At 30.9% G+C, this 27,031-nt stretch overlaps 3 protein-coding genes across 4 annotated transcripts; 1 reads left to right on the forward strand and 2 right to left on the reverse strand.

Annotated features, from left to right (window-relative positions):
• The first annotated feature begins 3,218 nt into the window (after positions 1 to 3,218).
• LOC112703845 (fasciclin-like arabinogalactan protein 19) lies at positions 3,219 to 3,803 on the forward strand. Its single transcript, XM_025755476.1, has one exon. The coding sequence runs from the start codon at positions 3,219 to 3,221 to the stop codon at positions 3,801 to 3,803; it is 585 nt and encodes a 194-aa protein (XP_025611261.1).
• Positions 3,804 to 3,961: 158 nt separating this feature from the next.
• Positions 3,962 to 6,969, reverse strand: LOC112701744 (OBERON-like protein). 2 transcript variants are annotated; one of them, XM_025752492.3, is made up of 3 exons: positions 6,627 to 6,969; positions 5,026 to 6,199; positions 3,962 to 4,818 (listed from the first exon to the last, which is right to left on the reverse strand). In XM_025752492.3, the coding sequence occupies exons 2-3, from the start codon at positions 6,110 to 6,112 to the stop codon at positions 4,202 to 4,204; spliced, it is 1,704 nt and encodes a 567-aa protein (XP_025608277.1). In that variant the 5' UTR covers positions 6,113 to 6,199; positions 6,627 to 6,969; the 3' UTR covers positions 3,962 to 4,201. The 2 variants fall into 2 exon arrangements, with proteins under 2 accessions (XP_025608277.1, XP_025608275.1); XM_025752490.3 differs by having other exon boundaries at positions 5,026 to 6,149; positions 6,627 to 6,965.
• A 329-nt stretch (positions 6,970 to 7,298) lies between these two features.
• Positions 7,299 to 12,646, reverse strand: LOC112701743 (heat shock protein 90-6, mitochondrial). Its single transcript, XM_025752488.2, has 20 exons — positions 12,263 to 12,646; positions 11,781 to 11,954; positions 11,608 to 11,681; positions 11,393 to 11,518; positions 11,216 to 11,309; positions 11,018 to 11,101; positions 10,796 to 10,939; positions 10,583 to 10,696; positions 10,379 to 10,438; positions 10,188 to 10,262; positions 9,994 to 10,098; positions 9,670 to 9,810; positions 9,471 to 9,563; positions 9,279 to 9,356; positions 8,861 to 9,115; positions 8,667 to 8,769; positions 8,276 to 8,450; positions 8,075 to 8,180; positions 7,890 to 7,979; positions 7,299 to 7,786 (listed from the first exon to the last, which is right to left on the reverse strand). The coding sequence occupies exons 1-20, from the start codon at positions 12,365 to 12,367 to the stop codon at positions 7,613 to 7,615; spliced, it is 2,370 nt and encodes a 789-aa protein (XP_025608273.1). The 5' UTR covers positions 12,368 to 12,646; the 3' UTR covers positions 7,299 to 7,612.
• Positions 12,647 to 27,031: the final 14,385 nt, after the last annotated feature.

The following is a 27,031-nucleotide window of genomic DNA, read 5'->3' on the forward strand; positions in this document are numbered from 1 at the left end:
AGATCTGTTTGCAGCCACCATGTGTTCTTTGTCTCCATGGAACAATAACTGCTCTTTCACTCCCTTTCTAACTTCGTTTAGTAAAAATTTAGATGCAATTAACTTCATATAAAATTAATAATTAAAAATTATTAAATAATAATTTAATTAAATTTATCAACATATTTAACGACTTTTAATTATAATTTCATAAAAAATTAACTGCACATAAATTTTTACCGTAAAATTTGGTATGAATCTACCACATGCACCAACCTAGCTACCCGGCTACAAGACAAAGTGACAAACATAGATTGTGTGTTATACTAATAACAAGCTATCATATTTTTACGTAAAAATAATAACTGATGGATGAATTAACATATTTAGTATAGTATTAGTTAATTAGTTAATATTTTAGCTATTATTATTTTCATATAAAAATATTTTCACGTAAATAACTACATAATAATAATATTTAGACTAAACTAAAAATGTTTGTCGGTATCATTTGTGACATCAATTTGGTCATTTGAAAAATTACATATGATGTCAATTTATTTTTTTTATTAAATATGTATGTGACATTTATTTAGTCTATAAAAAGATATTCAACATTATTTTGTATCTCATATAAGATGCACATATATAACATATACTTAATGTTTTCTTTCTATGGGCTTACTTGATATTACAAAGCACATTTCAAGAATTAAAATCATATATGAGTATGACACATATTTTTTGGCAACTAATTAAATTAATGTCAAAATTCTTTGAAGGACTAATTATTAATTCATATCATGTGTATCTGTATCTTTTAAGGGATCAAATTGCTCATTTAGTACAATATTTATGGTGTAAAATGTAATTCAAGATGATTGTTTCATATTATATGATTGTCCAATCTATCTGTAAATCTATATATAAATACTACTAAATGTCATCTTTATCATAATTCTCTTTAATAAAGAAAGACAACTGTAACTTTTACACAAATGGTTTGAAGTTGACAAGTTAATCAAAATAGAGACAAAAGTGATAAGAAGACAAGGGACATTATAAATAAATTAGCTCACCCATCTATTTTTTCCTGACACACAAACCCCTTGTCTTGACCAAAGTTTTGATAGCAACCCTTTCTCTAACTCATATTTGTATATGCAAGACATGTGTTGCAACCCTTTTCTTGTGAACATTATTATTCCTGTAACAAGCCTTCATATAGTCAGCAAAATTTGAAACTTCATCACAAAATGTTTGTTATGTGTTGGTATTATTTTATAATAGGTGTGTGAAGCGGATATGGTGATGCAAAATGACTTTATAAATAAGAGCATGAAAGATTGTAATCTCCAAACTTGTCTCTAAATGGTTTATCACATATTGACTCTTGGTCAAATTAAAGTTTTTTAACTTTTTTTTATTTATTATTTGAGTAAAGTATCGTTTTTGTCCCCAACGTTTGAGATAAATCCTATTTGTGTCCCTAACGTTTAAATCGTCCTATTTGTATCCCTAACGTTTGTAAAAGTGATTCAATGTTATCCTCCCATCAATTACACATCATGAACGCTTTAGTTTGAGTTTTAAAAATCTCTTATTGAAGTTAAAATTCAAATATCTGGGATAGAATCGATGATCCACTCCGAAAAATAGCTCATTTTAAAATTAATTCCTACAACATTTACATAATTCACTTTTCTAGGAACATAATTGAATCTAAACACAAATAGTGGGTATAATATTAAAATCGAACACATCCAAGTGAGACTTAATTGAGAATGAATACATCCAAGTAAGAATAATTGAAAAATATAATCTGATTTGTTAGTATAATTGATAGTAGAATAACATTGAATCACTTTTATAAACGTTAGAGATACAAATAGGACGATTTAAACGTTAGGAACACAAATAGGACTTACTCCAAACGTTAGGGACAAAAATAATACTTTATTCTTATTATTTTTTGGTTTAGGTATATAGGACTTAGGAGCTAGCTATTTGGGTAAAGGGGTGTCCCCTACCTTTTTGTGGTGAAACGGCCACCACTACATCAAAGTGTCAATTCAAGTTTTTTTTTCAACAATTGAATCAATTTTAGAGCATAATAATTGAATTGACCCTTTAAGTTAGACAATAAAATGGAAAAACTAGGCCAAAAATGTTGAATTCAACTACAAGATAAAATTCATGTTAATTTTAAATGATTTAATATAAAAAAAAATTCAAATGAACAATTATATTTTAAAAGAATTCATAAACTGCTACCTAATACCCTACTAATTGCAATATACTAATAATTTTTGTTCTTATTTAAGAGCTGCTTCTTTTGCAGACCTATAATATAATAGCCTGATATTTTTGACATTAATGAATTACTCTCATCAGTCATTACCTCACTAACTAAGAAATTCCACATTTGTTAGTTGTTCACAACTTTTTTATAGGTTTTGATACTTGAGACTATAGAAAATGGAAACTTTTGAAACAAAAATAGATGACTTTTTCTTTCTCCAAAAAGAACAACACACTTCATTTCATTTGTTGATGATTTCATTATGTTAAATATTTATTTAAATGTTGTACATAACATTTGATTTATGTATATAATCTTCAAATTTTATCCATTTTACTCAAATTCTGAATCAATCCAATCCTGCTTAGTGAATTAGTGGGATTATGTTCAGGGTGGTCCAAGTTCAAAAATTTAAGCAAACCAAATGATCAACCCCATAATGGTAAATGAGGAAATGTGTATATCATGAATATACAGAAGGAAGATTCATGATTAGATTAAGTGGGAATTTCAGGTTAAAGTCATAATGATCACTCTTTTGATCTTACCATTGACGTGAAAAGAGTAAAAGATACATATGCAATGATAATAGATTATGCATGCATGCATGGAGGCTCTACTTTCAGGATTATTAACAAAATGGCTTCATTATTATTGCTTTTCTCAACCTATTTCAAAGCACAGTTTCAGCTTTTAGTGCTAATAACTAAAAAATCATTATTATACTCTGCTTTTTGTTCTGTTCAAAAGAGATAAGAGCACCTCTTCATGCACAACCAGCTTACCACCTACAAAGGGTTAAAAGGTGTGTGGCAAAATAGGTGTGAGTTATTATTAACAAGGCTATAAATACCTAAGAAAGTGAGACTTCACTGCATTCCATTTATTAACACAAACTGAAAGCATTGAAGCATAACTGCTTCATCTTTTGACCCCAATGGCTATCTGGCTTGTGGTCTTTATTACCCTATTCACAGTTGGTGAATCTCAGCCCACGCCGCCTTTCAACCAAACTGATTTGCAGGAAGCCATGGCTGACATGAGAAGTAAGTCTTACTATGGATTTGTGATCCTCCTCAAAATCCTCAACAGCCAACCAAACTCACTGCAGACCAATGATCTGACATTCCTAATGCCAAGTGATGAAGAACTATCTCAGTACACAATAACTCCAGACCAGCTTCATGATTTCATATTCAGTCATTCTATTCCAACATCACTGGTGCTCAATCATCTATTGCATTTCCCAAATGGCTCTGTGGTTCCCTCAAGTCTTCCAAGCAGGGTGATCAGCATAACCAATAGTGGGAGAGCAGGTTTGTTTGTCAACAATGCAAAAGTAGTCACACCAAATGTGTGCCAAACCTCTTTCATAAGGTGCCATGGAATCAGTGCAGCTTTGACATTCGAGAATGATGCACCTTTTCGCCGAGTTCAAGATCCTAAGAATCCCCCAAAGGGTAGTGATGTACCAGTCCCAAATCATTCTGTCAAAAAGATGAGCATTCCGCCTCTCTATTAAGGCAGAAGATAACCCCTTTAGAGTAATCTTGTGCACTTGTGTTCTTTATCAATAATAACATTTTACTTTCACGTACAATCTATCTCATCAATTCAGAGGACACATAAAAAACAGCAGTAACTAATTTCAGATGCATAACATAAAAAAGGGATCCCAGATTTCACAAAGGAAGCAAACGATCAAACTCATCCAAGTTTGTCAAAGCATATTTATATATATACTACATAAAACAAGCCAGTTTCAAACTGATTTAGAGCCTTTACTAGTACCTCTCATCCACAAAGGCTTTGGCGTCTTGAATCTTAATGGAATTAGACTGACTTTTCATCAATTGTTTAACAAAACATTGCTACAATTATAATTATCTAATATATTACGACATACACATCTTAGTACTCTCATGGATTTGTTCGGAAAGGGTGGCACTCATTAGATTGACTGTCTGCCTTGGGAGGAACACTGTACAGAAGATCATGGATTTTGGAATACATCAGCATTGAAGAGGGATCACCGCCGCTACTGCTCTGTGATACTCGAGAACTTTCCTGCAATTTGATCTTCTCATACAGATATTGCTTCTCAGCCTCAGCCTCACTTAATTTTTGTTTTAAATAATTGCTAGTATATTCCTCCTCTGATTTGTCTGACTTGGCAAGAGCAATCCTCTGGAGCTTCTCAGCCTCCCTTTTAGCTTCATTAGCTTTCAGTTGGAACATATCAGATTCTGCCGTTTTAAGCCGCACAATTCTCTCAAGCTCTTCAATCTGAACCTTCTTTTTCTGCCTGTCCATCTTGAGCTCTGCTGCTTCTCTGGCCTTATCGGCTAATTCACGATCACAAGCCTCAAGAGCCAAGCGAGCCTTCTTGAACATCCTCATCTTCTCATCAGCGACTATTTCCATCTTTCTTATAGCCTCCTGCACCACTTCAGCAATTCTATTGCATGCCTCTTGAGGAGCAATCAGCCTTCCACCTTCTGAATTTTCCAGGCTCTTAGGAGAGTCCATCTCAAGCTCTTCAATTAGGAAAGGCATTGGTTATAACAAGGAATGGGATAAATAATTAGAAGTAACATCTAAATATCCAACTAAAATTATATATCATTAACTCCATTTTCTTAATGACAACACCCCATCCATACTAACTTCGCATGTAACGAAAAGCATCCATCAGGGAAGAAATATCAAGACTAGATTTTGCAGGTAAATTATAAAATATGTACCTTGGAAAACCATCAAAATTGCTCTGCATGCTGCCTTAGCATCCACCTTTCCAGTCTTAAGTTTTTCCTTGAGATCATCACACTTCCAAAATAGTTTCCTTCCTCGCTGATCCTTACTGCCATGGAAAATCCTACTAACAAAATCAAGTTCTCGCATTAAGGCTTCCCCATCCCATGATGGTGCACAATGTTGGAAGACATCTTTAACCCAACCCAACAGTTCTGAAGTCCTGTTACAGGCTTGACACCTGAAAACCATTTCACTAGCTCCTGCTCCACTCTTCACAGAAGGGCCCATGCAAATAAGCTGCTCACGAATGGCACAATCCGTGTGAGTCCAGTGAGAACACAAGTCACATCCAATCCAGCGGCATGTATTTACTTCAAAGTCAAACTTGCTGCAGACTACACACATGCAAAGATTGCAGAAACCATTGCTGTTAGTGCATGTTTCACAGGTACAATCTTCAGCTGGAAGCTGGCTTTGGCAAGCTATGTTTCTACATCTCTTGTACACAAATATCTCAATCAGGGAAGTCTGTGATAGGCTGATGCTTGGATGTAAGAATCCCTGAATTCCAGTATTTATGGCAACAAGGATTTCAAGCTGCACTCGATGTGCTCTAATCAATGTCTTGGCTGTTAAATCAGATCTGCTCTGAACAAGCTTCTGCAAAATGAAAAATTCTTCCCGATGCTGTGAGCCATTACCTCCCTCAAGGATGACTCTAAGTCCGTTTTTTAGCTCCTCTAGAAATTCTTCGGGTAGATGATGCATTTTTTCACATATTACATCAACTCTTTCTCTTGCAATGTCCTGAAGACTAATTTTGTCTGCACTAGAAACACGGTGAATAACAGACTGCTCAGGACAATCAATCTCAGCTTTACCATTCTCAATCTTCTTTGATGCGATTGCATCAGCTGTAGGCCAAGTTTCTCGAGAACTGGCACTTTCAGTAGGAGATTCACGGAGGTTGTCAGAGTTTGATCTAGGTTCCTCCGGAGAAAGACGAGTATCCAATGGAACTAGAGACAGGGATGTTTGTGGTCCACCAGCCCGGGATTGCTGTCGTGGAGGAAGCATCTTTCTTCCAAGGCTTCAGGTTGATGTTAGAGACCGGCTTGCCATACCCATGACAAGATTTATTATGTCAGAAACTCAAAAGAGATGCTTTATATATACACACCAAATAAAACCAAACAAGTTAAATGAAGGAGAAACGTAGTTTTAAGCAAGGGATTTCAGTGTTCAACTCAAAAAACTATCTTTAGCTTTGTATCATAGGAAAGAAGCACAGAAGTTACATATGCAAAATCTGACTAAAATTCTTATATTAAAGAAGTTAACTCATCAAGTCAAAAAGCAGATCAAGTGATAAAATATGCAACTTGAATAATACTCATATGAAGTTGACCTAGAAATTCAGCACTTAAGAACCAAAAGTGAAAAGAACAGTGCAGCAGATTCACAGAGCAAAACAGAAGCTAAAAATGAAGTATCAAGTGTTTGCACAGCTCAATTTGAAAATTATGCAATCACAGAAAAAGTCTCAGTTTTCCAAAGTAGATAATTGAAATTCAAAGGAGAAGAAGCTCACCAAAGGAGAAGAACGCAGAAGAGAAGCCCCGATTGAAGTATCTTCGACTTCGATTGAAATGGGATCGAAAAAGAAAGAGAGAAATGATTTAGGTCAAAATAAGAACCAACAATGTTCCCATTTTGCCCCTAATCGGTGGTATACGGTTCAGACCGGTAGAATGAGCGAACCGGCGAAAGATGACAAGAAAGATGGAATATAATAAGTTAATAACAAATTCTTCAATGTATTTTTTCAATAATACTTACGTGAATTCTTCAATGTATTTTTTAACAAATTCAATGTTTTAAAAAACTTACAAATTTTATCATTTTATTAGAAGTTTTCTACTTTTCGTTAGCAAATTTTATTTCGGTATTTATATATATAGAAAAAATCAGTTGAGAGGGTCGTCATTTTCAACGCCTGAGTCACGAGTGACCGGTTCAGCAGGCTGACTAGCTATTGCTTAACGCGTTCGCTCTTTGACTTCTGCAATTTTCTCGTTTTTCTATTTCACCGGAAGAGTGTAAGACCGTTAGGCTTTCTGTTATGGTTACCGTTTCCGTGGAATTATGCGGATTCACTGTAACGCTAATGACTGTTTCCGTTTAAATTACAGGATAATGTGACCACTTCAGTCTGAATATTTTGATAAGAATAAAATCCCATAACACTAGAGAGCATGATATATACATGCTTATAATACCCGCCAGTTATATAACATTATAACCTTTCCAACAAACAATAAAAATCATTGAAATGTTGAAACAGAATTACTTGGAGACGGTGTGCTATTGACTACTTATAATAGCATATCACCAAGAAAGGACGAACTCAGTATCCGTTACATTGAAAATCGCTCATTGTATTTGTATGTGAAGTGTACTACTCACTACTATTACTACTCAGTTGATGCTGTCAACAATACTAACTTGGCCCATAAGGAAAAGCTAAAATGGAAAAATTATAGAGCGCATTGGGGGAAGAAAGAGCAAAAATCTTGATCATTTCTGAGTGCCTGCCTCAGCAGGTTCAACCACCTCAGCTTCTACGGTTTCAGGGACATGGGGCTGGGTTCCAGTGGGATGAAACTGACCAGAAGAGGCGGACCATTTACCGGTCAGAGCCATACCCATCATCTCGTATATCTTCCCTCCAAGCTGTGCTGGATTATCAGGCTGCGCGCAGACACGCACACCAAGAAATAATGTCACACGTAAAGTTAAAATAGCCAATATATGCAGATCAAAACAATAGTATTAACCGAGCCAATGAACTTACCGTAAATCCACTGGAAACCAAAGCTGCATCATAGAGAAGGTCAATAGCTCTGAGGGCATCTTGATCATCAGGGTTTGTTTTGAATGCAGCCTGAAAATTACACAAGATAGATTTGCATTTAACATTATTGGACCTATTTATTGATGATAAAAAAAAAAGAAAGTAAAAACACTATTTTATCATACATCTAAGTTCCTGATAATAGGGTGGTCAGGATTGATCTCAAACACCCTTCTGCTTCTCATGAAATCCAAGCTAGAGGCATCGCCCATAGATTGTGCCTTCATTAGCCTACAGTGAATTCAATTACATAGAGCACATTGTTAATTTGTTATGTAAAATCCTCAAAATTCGTCATTAAGTACATGATAGAAAGGAAGACCCACCTTTCCATGTTTGCAGACCAACCAAATTTTCCTGACACCAGAACACAGGGTGAAGAGCTTAGTCTGTTTGAAATTTGCACACTTGCAACTTTATCCCCCAAATGTTTCTTAATCCAGTCACAAGTTTGGCCAAATTCCTGTTTCATCTCCTTTTCCCTTTCTTCATTCTTATCACCTGTAGAAACAACAAATCAAATTTAACTAAGCTATAAAGGACCAAGCCATGATGAATCCACCGAAATATTAAGATTGCCTCTACAAACAAGGACTACTAAATATTTGGTTGACGAAAATGCTGATACCATTGACTAAATGAGCATTTTCCCAAAACATGAAGTATATCAAGCATTCGGGATATGTTATTCCCGTACACAATGTAATAGGAACATACCTAGATCCAAGTCTTCCTTGCTAATATCAACAAAATTCTTTTCCTTATATGACTTGAGGTTTTGAATAGCAACCTCATCAATTGGATCCACCAGAAACAGTACCTAAAAGAAAAAATCGCAAACACCAATATTAATAAATGATATAATTAATAGGTACAAAATTATAAACTTAGGAAGGAAAACAAGCTTATACTTCAAGATCCTTCTCTGCAAGTCTCTCCAAGAAAGGTGTGTTCTTAGCACTATTCACACTATCGGCTGCAATGTAATAAATATCTTTCTGATCAGGCTTCATGTTCTCAACATATTCATCCAAGCTGATCAGTTCTTCTTCACTTTGGGATGAGAAAAACCTAAGCAATGGAGCGATGCGTTTGTGATTCTCACGATCTTCAATACAACCCAGTTTCAAATGTTTGCCAAAATTCTCCCAAAACTTCCCATAGTCCTGCATACAGAGCAAGACATCTAGTCAAATACTAATGAATAAACATATATAGTCATCCGGATAATATTAGTGAATCTAAGATGAAGCTACCACAATTTATCCTATGTAGAGTGGAATAATGGCAGAATGTGTACAACTAAAATTCGTCAAAATATGAACATACCTCCCTGTTATCACTCATAGATATCCCCAAAATCATGTCAAAAGCTTTCCGAACTAAACGTTTCCTCATAATCCGCACCTTCATGAAACATGGAAAAAAGGACAAGCAAGATGAAACTAGTTATGAATTCTGCATATCCAAAACAGAGTGATAGGTTTAAACTTTATACACGCATAACCTCCTACTACTTACTACGCGACTTTCTTGGAGAATTTCACGTGACACATTGAGTGGAAGGTCATTTGAGTCAACCACACCCTTGACAAAGCTTAAGTATCGGGGGAACTGTCAAAGAAAACAAGAAATTAGCACAGGAAAAAAAGTTATGATCAGACGGTCAGACCCACCAAGTTGCTATTACTCATGGTGATGGACAGTAAAGGGACTATACCAGCTCTCCATCAAAGTCATCCGAAATGAATACTCTCTTAACATATAGTCTTATATTCTTTGTCTTGGGATTGATTATGTCATCCTTCCCCGTAGGAGCAAAGGCAGGAACATATAGTATAGACCTAAATTCTACTTCACCCTGCAATAGCAAATACCACCACCACAAATGTCAACAAAAACAACTGTCCAGGACATCAGATTCCAAATTAGTATTAAAATCTCATCATTATATGTTTGGAAGTCGCAGAGTATGCTTTACTGCAGAACTAAGAATTTAATGTTTATGAACAGGTGAACATTACACATACATATATAAACTTACCTCTGTGGTAAAGTGTGATGATGCTAATGGTTCCAAATACTCATTAAAAGTTTTCTTGTAAAACTCATTGTAATCCTCCTTAGTGACTTCTTTTGGGTTACGAAGCTGCACAAGCAGACTGGCATTTAATCTCCATTCAAACAACAATTTTCAATTAAAGTAGAAAACATGCAAATTAAGATCATAAGACTCACCCAAATTGGTTGTGTCTCATTTATGAGCTCCCAATCCCAGTAGCGCTCAACAACAGTCTTAGTCTTCTTCTTCTTCTGCCATAATAAGGTTTCAAAGTCATAATTGAGTGAGTAAACATGCAGAAGCCATACGACCTCACACATAAGAGGTGAGAACAAATACTTGGTTCACGTAACAAGCAGAAGATTACCTCAGTCTTCCCATCTTCTTCGTCTTTTTTTGCTTCAGCTGGATCCTCATCAACCTCGACCTGGAATAAGCATATATTTTAATAAATGCAGAAAACATTCATGTTTTCTATCAAATTAATCCAGGAGGAGGCAAAACCAACCCAAGTATACATACAGTGCCATCATATCAAACAAAAAAAGATTTGTGGAAAATAATGACATACTTCTTTGGTATATCCTTTTTCCTGCCAAGTGTATATTGGGAACGAGACAAATTGTGAATAGTTTTTCACAAGCTTTTCAATTCGCTCTGGATGAGCAAAACCTTTATCATCCCTCTGAAATGAAGTCACAGATAATACCACTCCGTAAGATCAGGCCAAAAAAAAAACATTGTTACCCCGGAAAAAATAAAAGACTATCAATAATCAACATGCCTTAAGATGCAGTGTAAGACGAGTTCCCCTTGGAATCAACTTCTCAGGATCTGTCTCTTCCCTAATGGTATATGAGCTAGCATTTGCCTCTCCTTCCCAAACATATTGTTTATCAGATTTCGGGCTCTTGGTCGAGACAGTTACCTTCAGAGTTCAAACATCAGAAAATTAATAACTTGAGATACCAAAAATGGACACACTTATTTTTGTTAAAATGCATACCTTATCAGAAACCAGAAAAGCAGAATAGAACCCAACACCAAATTGACCAATTAAGTTGTTGTCACCAGCAGCATCCTTGCTATCCTTTTAAATGATAAACATTTGTCAGCCTATAAGATATATAACTGTAAAAGAAATAAAGATAATAAAATCATAAAACATCTAAAATCATAAAGCATCCTTCAGAAGATGTAAGACCTTCAATGCCTTCAAAAATTTTGCAGTACCACTCTGTGCAATAGTTCCAAGACAATCAACCAGTTCTTGTCTTGTCATACCAATACCTGTATCACTGCATAAAGCAAAAAATTGCATTACCAACCGAAAATAGGAAAATATTAGTCAAAAACAAATTAAAAAAGCCATTTATCTTACGTGATAGTGATAACCCCATTATCTTTATCAGCTTGGATTCTGATATCAAAATCAACAGCATCCTTCAAAAGTTCAGGCTCTGTAACACCCAGAAACCGCAGCTTATCCAAGGCATCACTTGCATTGCTGTATGTAAAACAGTAAACAATCAAGAGCTATACATAAAAGTGAAGATTAAATGTTACTCATATATAAGCAGAAGTGGAAGAACAAACCTGATAAGTTCCCTAAGGAACACTTCCTTGTTACTATACAAGCTGTTAACAATGAGGTCCATGAGCCGGCTAACCTGCAAAACGATGCATACATACAAAATTATGATCACGATATGATATATTATTCACACTATAAGGATAGGAAACATGGACATGAAAAAAGAGCCATATACCTCAGCTTGGTACTCATATCTCTCAGATGGTGTGGAGTTGGATTCAGCAGACTCTGCAGCAGTAGACTCATATCGCTTCCCCAAAAACAAATCTTTCTTCAAGTTTTGATAATTCCTAGATTTCTCTGAACTTAAGACGGAATACCATCTAGCTTTAGCATCTTCCTCACCTACCTGCTTCCAACCCAGGGAAAAAAAGGTATTGGTAACACACAACTACCTCAAAAAACGCCACACTTCTAAAGCAACAGAACAAAGAAAGGTAAAGCAGCTGGTTCAATGCTTCTACCATAATATCAAAATCTCAAACTACAATTAAAATTGCAATTTCTAACAGAAAAAACAGAACTGAAGAGAAACGGATGGAACTTGAAAAAATTGATAGGAAGTAGATAGTGAAGCTAACATGGAATTGTAGGAGAGACAATTAGTTCAATCAAATGAATTCAACGCGAGAAACACACAAAAGCGATGGATTATACCGAAGAAATGGAAGATAGAAGTGGAACAGCGAGGTGACGGCGAGGAGCGGCGGCATGGCGGAGGACGGCGGATAGAGAGGAGCAGCGCCTTGATAGCCGGTGCATTTTGACGGTTACGATTGAGTGAGTAAGTGAGTGATAGAAATGGTAGGGTTTTAGAAGGGCTTTGTGATATTAGCTCAAATAGTGGGGGTTTCCGTCTTCAGAAGCTTCTCGATGCTCCTCGTTTCCTCACTTCGCTATTTGCACGTGACGTAAAGATTTTGCAGTCAAAGAAAAACTAGGAGTGGTAATTATTTGAAAACCTCCCCTGTAATAATAATGATTCAAGAGTTTAGTTATAAAATGTAAAAGGAAATTGTTATTTTAATAACTAAATATCATAATACAGCCATAACTTTGAGCTGTTTTAAATAACAATCCCGTAAGATTATGCAAATTAAAATTCTACTGCCTTGAAGACACCACGTATTTCGTTTTCTGTCGCTAATTTTATTGTTTATGGACCATTTGGGCTTTGGGGTTTGTAGTTTGGCCCATATCCACTAAATCCTTTTTCACATCCAAAAATAAAGATCCATTTTACATAGCTACCAATTATAAAAGACCTTCCTCCATGTCAAAAAAAAAAAAAAAACCCTTCTCCCTGTAACAAAAAACAGCACCCCTTCCCTTCCCCACATATAAAAACTAGTTGCCAATAAGCCATAACTCACACTGTATTTTGTCCCCTCCCTATCTTAAAAGTTTCGAGCTCAAGTCCTATCAATTATAACCGAAAAGAAAAAATTGGTAAGTATATAAGGAGTGTGTAGATGTGTATTGTGTACTTAAGATTGGAAGTTGTCCAATCCATCGAAATACCTAAAATTGGGAGTTGGGAGTTGTGAAATCCACCAACAAAAAAAAGCTAGTTTAAGGTGCATGCACAATTTTAATTGAATAATTTTTATTCTGAATTGAAGAGAGCATAAACCTCATTTTCAACAACAAACTCAACTATAATAATTTTTAGCAACAAAAGATTTAGTTACAGCAACAACAAAAATTTAGCTAAGCCATTATTTCAGCAACACAATCAATTATTTAATAGCTATTTCATGGATACTGAATACCAGTTTTATTCAGTGTTGATTTTCCTTCTTTTCCCCTTTCTTACAGGTTTAGAAGATTTTCACTATTAACCTTCTTCTAAGCAGCATTGAAATTTGGGCATTTGAGGACCTTTCTAGCTCTAACTGCACTAACTCTGGTTATACTAAGCATGGTTGCTGAACCTTTACTAACTATAGAATGAAAAAGAAGGGGTTCAAAGTATCAGCACTAGTCACTTTTCATTCCATGTGTTATGGAAGTGCTGTTTTCACAGGGTATCTTAGATTAAGTTTCAGTATCCAAACATTATGCTCGAAAAATTTTTATAAGGTGAAAAAGGCGTCAGGAATTGAATAATGGAATCTATTTCATGTAGTGTAATTTATATGGGTCCAGGTTAATAATTGAGTTCATTGATAGATCACTCTTTCTTTGTGTATTGTTATCAGAAAGTATGTTCTTTGATGGGGACTAATTGAACTGCTAATGATAACTTTCCTCTATTTTTTTAATTTACTTTGTGGCATTTCTGATTTTTTCTTTTCTTCACTGATGAGTGATGAGAAGGCTATACTTTTAGGACAATTGAGCCCCTAAAAGTTGACTATATGAGAATATTTTAACCACCAGGAAAAAGGAACAGATGAAGTTTTATCCTTCTTTATGTCAAATGTTTCCATTTTCCATGTTATTTGTCCTTGGAACTTGGAAGTGTTTATTTATGATGATAACTTGAATGCCTTTCATTTTTGATTGTCACACAACATTGCAAATGCTAACTTGATGCACTCTTTATGTTCATTGGCATGACATGTGTTAGAAATAAGAGACCAAACTAAAGAAAATGTTTTGTGTATATTCAGTCTGATGAAAAGTACAATATACAAGGGGTATTTATAGGTGCTAAATGAATCAAAATAATAAAGACATAGAATCCTATAAATAATATACATATATGCTATATAAATATAAACGATACTGATTGATCTAAATTGTTTTCTAACGATTCTCTAACAACATGAATCTAATAAGGGTACCTCTTCATGTATGTTAATCAATTACTTAGTTCTCTAACAACTGAAAAGCTTCTTTGACTCTATGTTTCTCAAAAGCATAAAGAACATTATCATTGATGTGAAAGAGGATGCTGAAAAGAGAACAATGTTGTATGATGGTGATGAAGGAATACATAGTAGTGGGACCCAATTGAACATATTAGATAAACTTCCAGTATATTAGATTAAGTTATAGAGATAAGATTGAGTGATTGACAACAAATCATAGAAAATAGTGATGTGTATGAAGTTGGCTCGTGACCCTTTTTTTTTTACCCTATGCATATACCAAAATGAATGCGAAAGATCCAAACTATAACAAACAAGTTTACAATTAATACTGGCAAGTAGAAACAACTATGCTGCTAGTGCAATAGGAGAATGAAAACAAGAGACCATTTTATCAATGGATATAACTATTGATTTGTCAATTCTACAAAACACAGAAGCCTAGGTCAAGCAAGCCTGCATAACTAAACAAGAATGGTAATCATGACAATGTGGGTTACATACAGCTGTTAAAGTAGTTTTATGTTTGACCAAAGCTCAAGCAAGCCTGCATAACCACTGTTAGTGTAATATATGAAGTTTAGTTTCTCACAAACAAGTCCTTAACCACGTTCTGTTTCTAACATCTATGTTCTGTACTAAACATTGAAAGTCATGTAGAATGAGGTTCATTGGAACATTGCTAATGTAACGAAGAGCAAAGGTAAATTTAAAGCCCCCAATAGTGAAATTCATGGGAAGAGGGAACCTCACTTACCACATAAGAATTCCAAAGTGACACATTTTTTATTATATATATCATTTTTTTAGACATGTGTCTATTTTTTTCAAATTATAATTTTTAATTGATATACACAACATTAAGTGCACCAAAACAAAATTTAATAGCAATCAATAAAGAAATAAAATTGAGTAAGGACAAACATACTCTAAAAAAATTGAAATAAAGGCTTCCAATTAAGATCATTCATCATAATCATATATATTTATTTCAAGATTATTTATACTTAAAAAATTTAAAGTATTAATATCTTGTATTTTTTATTTTTTTATTTTAGACTATCATAAATATTAGTGGCTATTTAATAATGATAATCCTTTTAAAAAAATAAATATAATTAAACGATCTTAAAAATATACAATAATTTTTAAAATAACAAAAAAATGTATAATTACCTAAAAGATAATATTTGTGCAATATATTTATTTGCTAATATAAAAATTATATATAATATCATATTCTAATCAAATGATTGTTTATTAAAAAATTTAATATTTATAAGTCGTATTTTATTTTAAAAAATTTTATTTATATTTTTAAAATTTTTTTCAAAATAAAATAGGACTTATAATTTAAAAAATCTTTGTTAAATATGCTTTATTCCGGTGTACTTATATATTTCTGGAGACGATAATAATGGTTGTCATTGTTAAATGACTTATTTTTTAATTTATAATTAAAAAATTCTTGAAGAAGCTATACTTATTGTTTGTGTATTTTTGTATACTCCTATATACTATTTATAGATCTATATACTATTTGGAGATAATGATAATATTTTAAAAATGCGGGATTGAAAAAAATTAAAGGAAATTCGTCGAGTTAAACAAACTCTATAATTTTTATAGAATTCGACTGAAATTGATAATATAATTTTTATTAACGGTGAACTTGCTTTAAATAAAAAAATATATTTAGAGAATTAAAGTTTTAAAATAGTTTTGGGAGAAATATAAATATTTTTTATTTTTTAAAAAAAACCCGTTAATTGTGTGATATGTCCAGTATTCAGAGTCAGAACAAAATGTGTTGGTAACGTACTTGAGATATATCTAACATGGAGACATAGAAAGCTTTATCATGTGTAAGAAATAGATCCTATAAATTAAATATTTAGCACCAAATATTTTTAAGTGCAACGCGTTTAACTAAGTACAATTTTTGGAGAATACATGATATTTCAATTCTACTGTATGATGACATAATTTATTTATTGGTTTGACCTTTTGTTTTTTAATTAGCTATGAAACATATAAAAAGATATATGACAAACTATAAAAAAAATATCAACAATGCTAAGGAATCAACTCCATATAAGCCAAGAATCAGTCAACTGGTAATCGAATATTGCTACTAAGAGGTATACGGATGTTTCTTTTTCTTGTAAATTGGATGGTTTTGGATATAATTTCTATGTTTCATGTGTTACGCGTTAATAAAACATAATTAATTATATAGAATCAACTAATGAATGATCAAAGCATCTGTTCCGTGATTCTCTCCTAACACTAACGTGGTCAATAATAATTTAACAAACAAATTAAATTATAAATTAATAAAACTAATTATAATTAATTATATTGTTCTATTCTTGGCTGATTAGTAGTTGGTTCCATATACTTTTCCAAAAAATATATTTAAGGAACAGAACAAAAAGCATAGTATAATAATGATTTTTTAGTTATTAGCAATAAAAGCTGAAACTGTGCTTTGAAATAGGTTGAGAAAAGCAATAATAATGAAGCCATTTTGTTAATAATCCTGAAAGTAGAGCCTCCATGCATGCATGCATAATCTATTATCATTGCATATGTAAAGATTATGTACTGATATACTATGAAAGAATGAGAAAAGAAAAGATGAAAAAATTTTATTGCTAATTGATTGAATTGAATTATAATTTATATAAGTAAAATTAAATATATATAGTTATATCTAAATATAATTAATAAATAAAAAAATATTTTTATATAAATTATCTAAACATAAAATTATTTTTTTTTAAGATATTTAAAAAAAAATAACTTGAAAATATATCTTTTTTAAAAATTTATCCAAATAAATTCTAAGTCATTTTATGAATCAAGTCTAATCAAGTTAAACAATAAGATTTAGAATAATGCTAGTTATAACTGATTTTTGTTATGTTAGACTAACTATCAGAAACACGGTAGTTTACCACGGAAAAATACTCACGAACAAGAAACAGTGGCAAATTTCCATGATCGTCGTAATCACTTGCAACGTTTTGCTTTTCCGTGGTTAAATTGTGCGAAAGTTTCCCACGTTCTTGTTTGTCTGTGGCCAATTTGAATTGGATTCTCTCAATTGCCACAAAACCAATGCTCACTGTGGCGAAATCAAACGATGTTTACTTTCAAATTACGCGCTTCTAGTGTTTCTTTCCATCCCTTTCAAAAATTTTATATGCAGTTCCTCCTTTTTCCAAATTTAAACCTTAATAATAAATTTTAATTTTTAAGGGTGCAAACTTATCTAGTTTGTCGATAATTTTTTCTCTCTCATTCCAGCCATTTTCAATTGATAAGATATGTATTAGTTGGAATAATATAAAAAGAGTACATACTTATAACTCTAATTAATTGAGAATGAATGATAAAAGTATAAAATTCATGATAAAAAAAGTATATTTTTTTGTTCCTAATTTATAATATGTATTAATTTTTTAAATTTTATTTTTTTATTTTTTTATTTTTTTAATTAACTTAATAAAAAAATATCCGACATAAGCTAACGTAGGTTTATTTTTGAAATAGTTACAAAATTTTAATTTTTTTTCTCCGGCAATTTTTTTTATTTTTTTAAATTCGAGTCAAAATTCATAATCTTAATTAGTATATACTGTCTTTGAAATATGATATATAATTATAATTTTATATTTTTTATTATAGTTAATCATTAATTTAAATTAAAAATTTCAATTAAGTGACTGAAATAAATTCAAATGAACGTTTACAATAACACAAGTGAAATTTTGGGCGAAAAAAAATAACTTTCACTTAGCACTAAAGTAAAGCACACTCACTAAAAAATTGGAAGAACTCTTTCACATGTTCAGACTATTGTTCAGTTTTTCCGTATCTTTAGTAAATTTAGCATTGAGTAACCGAAGATGCATTAGTTTTTTTTGTGACCGGAAGATGCATTAGTTGAAATAGCATAAAAAGAGTACATATTTATTGCTTTAATTAATTGAGAATAAATGTTAAAAGTATATATAAAATTCATGATAAAAAAGAGTACTCTTTTTTTTTTTGTCTCTAATTCACAATATGCATTAGTTTTTCTAAATTTTATTTTTTATTTTTTTATTATCTTTTTATCAATTTAGTAAAAAAATATCCAACATAAATTAACGTAAGTTTATTTTTGAAACAATAGGTAGTATGTACCGTCTTTGAAATATGGTATATATTATAATTTATATTTTTTTATAGTTAACTATTAATTTAAATTAAAAATCTAATTGCTGAAATAAATTCAAATGAACTTTTACAATAATACAAGTGAAATTTTGGGCGGAAAACTTAAAAGTAATTTTCACTCAACATCAAAGTAAAGCCCACTCACTAGAAAATCGGAAGAACTCCCTCACAGGTTCATACTATTGTTCAGTTTCTCTGTATCTTTAGTAAATTCAGCGTTGAGTCACCAAAGAAGTTTCCAAAATAACGGAAATCAAGATTTTGCAAGCAATTCTGAATTACAAAGAAGAATAGAAGGAACCCTAAGCAGCCCCTTTTTATGTTTATTTAATATTCTCTCGAATCTTTATTCTTTTTTTATTTAAAAGACTATTTTTTTGACTATTCACTAAATTTTCTCCAATATTCCTGTATAGGAACTAGATCTAGATCTGCGTGTATCAATGCTGCAACTTTGATTCTTGTCCATGCTGAAATCTCCATATAAGTTTGTGTTTTCTTTTAAATTGTTCAAACTCCCGAGTACATAGTATCTAATTATCTATTTCTTTGTATTATCAATAGCATTTTTGTTTTAGTGTTTGTTTCAATATTTAAGCTGCTAATGGATAAATATGTTAATAATGGTAACTTAGAGTAACAGATGCATGTTGCCGGGGAACAAGGTACACTTCCCTAGGAGGTCCGCATGAAAGTTTTATTCGATAGTTACCTGGTAAGCTCAACTTTCTACTTTAAAATATTGACCTTGGTAATTTCTAACACATTTTTATTTTTACTTTAAGTTCTTTGTTTCTAAATGATTTTGATTGCAATTCAATATCTGGTTAATAGTATTCTTTTGTCTCGTTAAATAATACTATAGTTAGGTTTTAATATGAGAAAATATCATTAATATCACTCTCTATTTTACCTTTATTCTTGACAGGCTTGCTTATTTACTTACATGAAGCAATTGAATTGAAAGTTGTTCACCAGGATATTCTAGTATATATATTGATTGATGACGAGTTCAATAAGATGTTTTATGTTGTGAAAATGAAAACTCAGCATTATTGGGTATGCATTCCTACTTTTTTATTTAAGTACATTAAAATATTATTTTAAATAATGTCTTGGGACTTTTTTTTCATGAATTAAGAGATAACACAATCTTATTTGAATGTTTTTGCAGGTATTCCAATGAAGATGTTAGAGATCTAATAATGATACATTCTGATACTTGATTTTGTAATAGTTTAAACTCATTTAGTTCAGAATATTTGCTTTTTAACATTGTTACTTAAATTTCATATTTTTATTACTAAAAATACTACTTATATGGATATGGCTAATCTTTTTAATTTTGTATGATATAATTTTGTTCTAAGTATTATTATTATTATTATTATTATTATTATTATTATTATTATTATTATTATTATTATTATTATTATTATTATTATTATTATTATTATTATTATTATTATTATTATTATTATTATTATTATTATTATTATTATTATTTTTTAATTTATCTTTTATGATTAGCCACGGAAAAACCGTGGCTAAATAACCCAACAATGTTTAGCCATAGAAAAAATGTGGCAAAAAAGCCCAACTTACTAATATTAGCCACGGAAAAATTGTGGCAAAGCTATACTTGTTGGTTACCATGTTGTCATTTAGCCACGGTTTAGAGTGTGGCCAATAACGTAAAAACCGTGGCTAGTCAGATGTCTCCACGGATCATAAAACTGTGGCTAACCGGCCGAAAACCGTGGCTAACTGAAAAGGCGTCGCCCTTGTTAGCCACAGAAATATATTCGTTGCTAAAGCTTAATTGCCACGGAATTTCTTGATTTTAGCCACGATTTTTTCCGTGGCTAATCACCGCATTTCTGGTAGTATTGATTGGAGTTGATTAACAAAAAGACTTGAATGTATAATATTATTATTTTTTTATATTATATATTGCATGAATTTACAAAAAAAATAAATGGTATATTAAAATTGGAGTGATAATATCTATTTTCTAAATTTAAAACTAAAGAAGATAAATAGATATTCTTTATTTGAGAGTGAACACAAATATAAATAACAAAGAATCTTCACAAATATAAAAAACAATTATAACTTATTTAATATTTATTAATTATTATGATAATTAATAAATATTAAATAAAATAAATTTTAGTTATTTTTTTATTTTTTTATCATTATAAAAAAATTTTCAAAATACAATAAAGGATGAGATGAAAACGAAAATTTTGTATTGTTTGAAGAGTATAATGAAATAGCATTTTGTCTTTTTCTTTACTCACATAATAAAAGATAAAATTACAGTTTTATCCTCTAATGTTTAACTAATTTATATTGGAAAGGGCTTAAAGAGTGAAAGTTGTGATGAACTAACATAAGTAAATCTTTTTTCAACTAGCATTTTTGTTACATGAGCTCATGGTGGGGTTGAGACTGGTTGTATACTTGAGAAGTATTGATGATTTTTGCATTGTCTTTATGAGCCAAGTTGAAAGCTTATTTAGACTAGGTTGCTTTGTGTAGATGTGTTAAAAATGGGCCTAGTCATTTTTTTGGTAATTATGGAAGAAATTCATTTTCGTTAATAATGGTTTTGATGAGAAAAAAATTAAGGTAAGTTATGGTAAAATAGAATGGGTGTAGTTTAATATCATATTTGGGTTAGTTTGTTTTATTGTCCATTATGGATTCATTATTTATTTATAGGGATAAAATTGAAATATTTTAATATATCTGTATACGTAATATAAATTAAATGAAAATTTTTTAAGTTATGTAATATCATGCAACAGTTGTATATAGAGGCCACACATGGATCTTCAATACACTTTTTAATTTAGATATGAAAAAAAGAAAGGTATAGAACACAGTTATGCAGTGTATAAGTATTTTATGTAGTTATGATGTCAAGAGTAAATTGAACGGTTTGATTTATGTTTAAAAAATTAAAAAAAATTGTAGTACACAAATCAGACCGTTCGATTTGTATTTTAAACAATTAAAAAAAATTAATATTAAAATCGGACCATCCGATTTTTGTTTTCAAAATAAAAAAAAAATTTAAAAGTATAAATCGGATCCTCCGATTTTTCCTCCCACACAAATCGAATGGTTCGATTTGTGTTCAAAATTTTTTTAACAAAGAAATTGTACAATTCAATTTTTTTACTCCATGATTCAACAAAAATTATCTCACATTCATCTTTAGCATCACTCACCTCTATATCTGTACACAACACACATACAAAATTTACATATCCAAAAAAATTAGCCTAGTAAATGAGAGGAGATTAATATTATTGGAAAATATATCTCTGAAAACTCATAATCAAATTAGTTTGGTGTTTACGCCTTTACGGTAATGAATAATTAAATTGACCATGTGATATGAAATTTGTTTTTATTAATGTAATTTTGAAAACGGTAAAATAAAAATGTGTCGCTGTCGTGTATTTAAGATATATCTAAACATGGAAACATAGAAAGCATCATCATGTGTAAAAAATATACGTATACATTAAAATATCAAAAATATTTAATAACAAAAAAAAATCAACTAAAAACAGTCATAATTTACTTTATTTAACATTTATTAATTATTACGATAATTAATAAATATTAAATAAAATAAATTTTGACTTTTTTTTTTATCTACCTAGTATTATCGTAAAATATTTAACAGCAATATTTTAGAGGGCAACGCGCTTAACTAAGGTCAAAAGAGGATATTACAACTTTTGGGGAATACATGATGTGAGAGTGAGAAAGTGCATTTTCTTCTCCACATGTTAATTAATTCCTCGGATGGTATCTCCAAGAGGGCATTATCTACATTTTCTTTATTATTTTTCATTTTTTCTGTATTTATCTGTTATTTTTATATCAAAATTTAATTACTTTTTCGAAAAAAAAAAAAAGAGAGGAAGAATTGGTTGGTTTGATTCCTAGTATAACCAAATTTGGTTTGTGTTGTTTCATCAATTTTCCATTACGTCTTAGGAGGACTAGCCACTAAAACTCTGTTCATGACTTCATGTCTATCTATTTCTTAACTTATTTAGTTATTTATACACACTGATGCATTGCCAAGATTTATTTTTCAAAATTAAAGTTGATACGGGTAAACGAAAAAATACTCGTAAAAATGCGTTTCAAATTTTTTTTCTTGCTCAAAGAATATTTTGTAGTATGTAATCTGTAAAGATTTTCATCAAGGTTTATTTGACAATATTGACTTGGGTGAATTTTTATATAAAACGAAAATTTTAAGTGATTTAAAAAAATAAAAAAATAAAAAAATTTATGTTTAAATATTTTATGTAAAAATATTCTTTTTATTTAATAATTATATTTAGATATAATAATATAAAAATATTTTTTTATTTATTATGTGAAAAAATACAATAATGATATTTGATTTTTTTATTTATCATGTGAAAAAACACATTAATTTAGCATTTTTTTTTAAAAAAAATTGTATTTTCTTTTGTTAATATCCTCTTAATTCATCCGAAAATCGAACTTGTTAACTAAAAAAATTTAATTGACAAATACACGTATTTATATTGCATGTATTTAAATAGCATGTTTGTTTAATTTCTATATATTCATAATGTCTTATTAATTTATAATATCATCTAAGAAATAAATTTAATTAAATACTAATATAATTTTTTATATAATTAGTGAATAAAAAACAAAACTAGATTTTGTTTTAGACGTCGCTCTATTCACTTTTTGGTGATTGTGGCAAGTTGGAAACCTTTGGCCGTGAAAAAGATAAGAGATACGTACAATCAGCTTAAGTTTATTAGTGTTACTTTCATTATATAAATGGTATAAATATATCATTAATTTTTTATTTTTTTTAGAGATATAATTATTAGTGTTATTTTTTTTATTAGTTTAAACTCTTAGAATGAGTGGTATCATGAATTGAGTCAAATAACTCATTATATACATTATATAAATATATAAAATACACTATTTTTATAAATTATAGAATTATAGAAATACGCGTACGTGCCTAAGTAAAGGATAATAGTAACCGGAAAAAGAAAAAAGGGGACCAAAAAGCCTATGCAAGTAACTAAGTAAAATAAAGCCACTCTATAAAAACTAAAATAAAATAATAAATTTGTGAGAGTTTGATATATATTTCTGAGAAGAGTAAACTTTGTCACCATTTGTGCCAAATGTGTTTTTACACTGGTCAATTTGGGAGGTGATACAGCTTTTCTCAAAGTAAATTTTTTCACTACATTTAACGTTTTATATATTTCTAGATTTAATTGCATAATGTCTCATTTTTATTTAAAATATCACCTAAAAAATTTAATTAAATGCTGATTAATATAAAATGTTTATCATAATGAATTTATTAATTTTTTGTTAAATAATGTCTACATTTACTGGGTTATGCTATGTCTAGTTGTCTACATGTGGTAGGTGGAAGGAAGCCATGCTTTATTACTTATTAGTTTATTAACATAGTTTCCTTATTTTACAACATGATTATCATTTTCATTTTCTTTTTCCTTTTGTGGTAATAAATAAGTAAAATGTTAATTTTTATTCACCGAAAATATCCTTGGAGTGCAAAAGAGAGTCACCTCCATAATGGTGAAGTTTCAATCAGCAATTGATATAAGGTGTTGTCTATGGTACCTAGTTGTGTTCTGTGGCTATGGTGGCTATTCTGATGAAAAAATAATTAAAAAACTAGATGAAAAAAGAAAATGAGAAAATTAAAATTAAAAAATATCATCAATAAAAATTAAGCAACACAGAGATATCCTCTTGAAGTCTTGAATAGCACTTTCCGTTTTCGATCGTGTCCGGCGTAGGCAACTTTATTTCGAATAGTTTAAACAAATACCTCATCAATCACAAATTATAAGCCAAAACCCAAATTTATTTTGACAAAAAAAAACTTAACCCATTTGAACCAACAAAGATCCATCTTTCATGTCCCAGAGAAAAAAAGGAGACATTCTTGTTCAACCTGAAAACAACTTCAGAGCTCCAACCACGGTCACTTTTAACAATTATTCCCTTTGCTTCGGATATTCAAACAGATAGAAAAAATTCGATGACGCCGATCCTACAACACAGAGAACTATCAAACGCCTTTCACAGAAGGACCAGTGCCACCTTCTTCCACTTCTTCAACCATTAACACACACTGAGTATAAAATCAACTTTCACTTTCGGCCATGGCTACTGTGAATAAAGTCACAACATTCGACACATAACCAGCGTATCCTTCCTCCACTTAAAGCTAATTTTGTCTAACGATGTCGGCTGGGCATCTCGTCATTAATTTTTGGCCGATGCAGACCACGCCATTTCTTCTTCAAAGTTATTTCACAAATTGACATTCTTATCCTTTGGAACATTACTTATTTACAAAAATATCCTTCCAGTAAACAAAATATAATTACTGTACTTAAACATTTAAATACAAGTTAAAGACATCACTACATACTCCATCTATCACTATCTTATTGGTTAGTCAACCAATAGTCACCATTAGTCACCACTACCTCAGCCACCAGAGTCGTGGCCTTGATAAAATTGCAAAAAATTGAATCCTTAACTTTTCTGGTTGGGCCAAATTTTATCCTTGCATGGTACTACAAATTGAACATGCCAACAAGGGAACAACTCTTGAATGCTCTCTGAGCATCACACATTAGTACATAGTTGTATTCTTCAAACCCATTAACAGAAGTACCGAACCAGAACTAACACATTATTTGGATATAAAATAAAAAATAAAAAAATAAAAAAAGATTAAAAAAATTTAAAAATAGATTTTATTGTATATTGTTTAAATGAAAAAAATAAATAAAAAAATTGGTTAAATAAAAAAAATTATACTAAAATAAAATTACAGTAATATCTTTACTTATATTATATATAAATTATAATTTATTAATATATTTAAATAATTTTTTTAAAAAATTCATCCAAATTAAAAGTTAACAAAATTTTAACATATTATATTTGTGAATAATTAATATTTTTTAAAAATTATCCTTCTCTATTATTGGCTAGACACGGTTTTTGATTTTTGAAAGAGAATGAAATCAGACATTTTTATTTCTTTGTTAAGTAGAGAGTAAATTTGTAATCTTATCATTATTGGTTCCTTTTCCATTAGTTGTCACTTGTCAATCCATATTTGAAGAAGAGAAAAATTTTAAATGAACCCATACCCCTTTTTTCCTTTCCATTAGTTGTCACTCTTTATTTTTTACCGAAGAAAACTAAAAAATAAAATTACCAAAAAAAAAAAAATAGAGAGCTAATGAAATATTTGTACAATACAATGGAGATTTATTATCCCTACTACTATTCTGGATAGTATAGGTGATGTTCATTTTATAACTCAATAACTCATTGTACACATTATACGCTTAGACCATTGGTTTCCTAGCAGTGGTCAGAAGAAAAATATACAGCAACATAAATAGAAGCTAGAAGTGGTAGAAAGATAATGATGTATAGAAGCTTGAAGCTTTCCCTTTCATTCAAATTGATAACTTCATATGCTATAATCATCACCACAATGAAACCCATCCATTATCGTACACGCATTGCATTCCCCATCAAGTTATTAAATTCATGACTTAATCAAGTTTTTTGGGGGTGTAACACTTCTTCTCTTTATAAATACACCCACACATGGAGTGCATTGGAGGTGATGGGTGGTTTAGCATCGGAGGTGGCAGGTGGCTGAGCACCATCAGTGGTGGTGGAAGCGGACCAAACGAAGAATATGCTTTTGGTATCCCTTCTTCACAAATGTAATGGAAAGTGGTTCGAACTCATGACCTTTTGGATCTAAAACTCTAATACCACGTCATGAAACCACTCATTCTAAAAATGTAATCTAACAAGATAATGTAACACTAATGATCATATCTCTAATATTTTCTAAAGTATAGGGAGCCAATGACCTAAGTGTACAATGGGCTAAATATTTAGTTTATGAATAAAATGAACATCACCTATATTATCCAGAATAACCATCCGGATACCAGAATAATAAACATCTCATGTTATAAAAAGCTAATTTTGAGTTCACCAAGATTCAAACTCTTGACCTTCCGGATTTGAAACTCTAATACCATATCCTGAAACCACTCATCCCAAAAGCATAACCTGATAGGACAATGTAACACTAATAATCATATCTCTAATACTTTCTAAACCTTCATTGTACACATTGTACGCTTAAGTCATTGGCTCCCTGTACTTTCTCGTTAAGTATTATATATTCTTTTAAAATCTATTTTACATAGCAACCAATTATAAAAGGCTTTCCCCTTGTCCAAAAATAGCTTCCCCTGTGACA

This window comes from Arachis hypogaea, chromosome 7 (assembly GCF_003086295.3).
Source record: "Arachis hypogaea cultivar Tifrunner chromosome 7, arahy.Tifrunner.gnm2.J5K5, whole genome shotgun sequence".
NCBI lineage: Eukaryota > Viridiplantae > Streptophyta > Magnoliopsida > Fabales > Fabaceae > Arachis > Arachis hypogaea.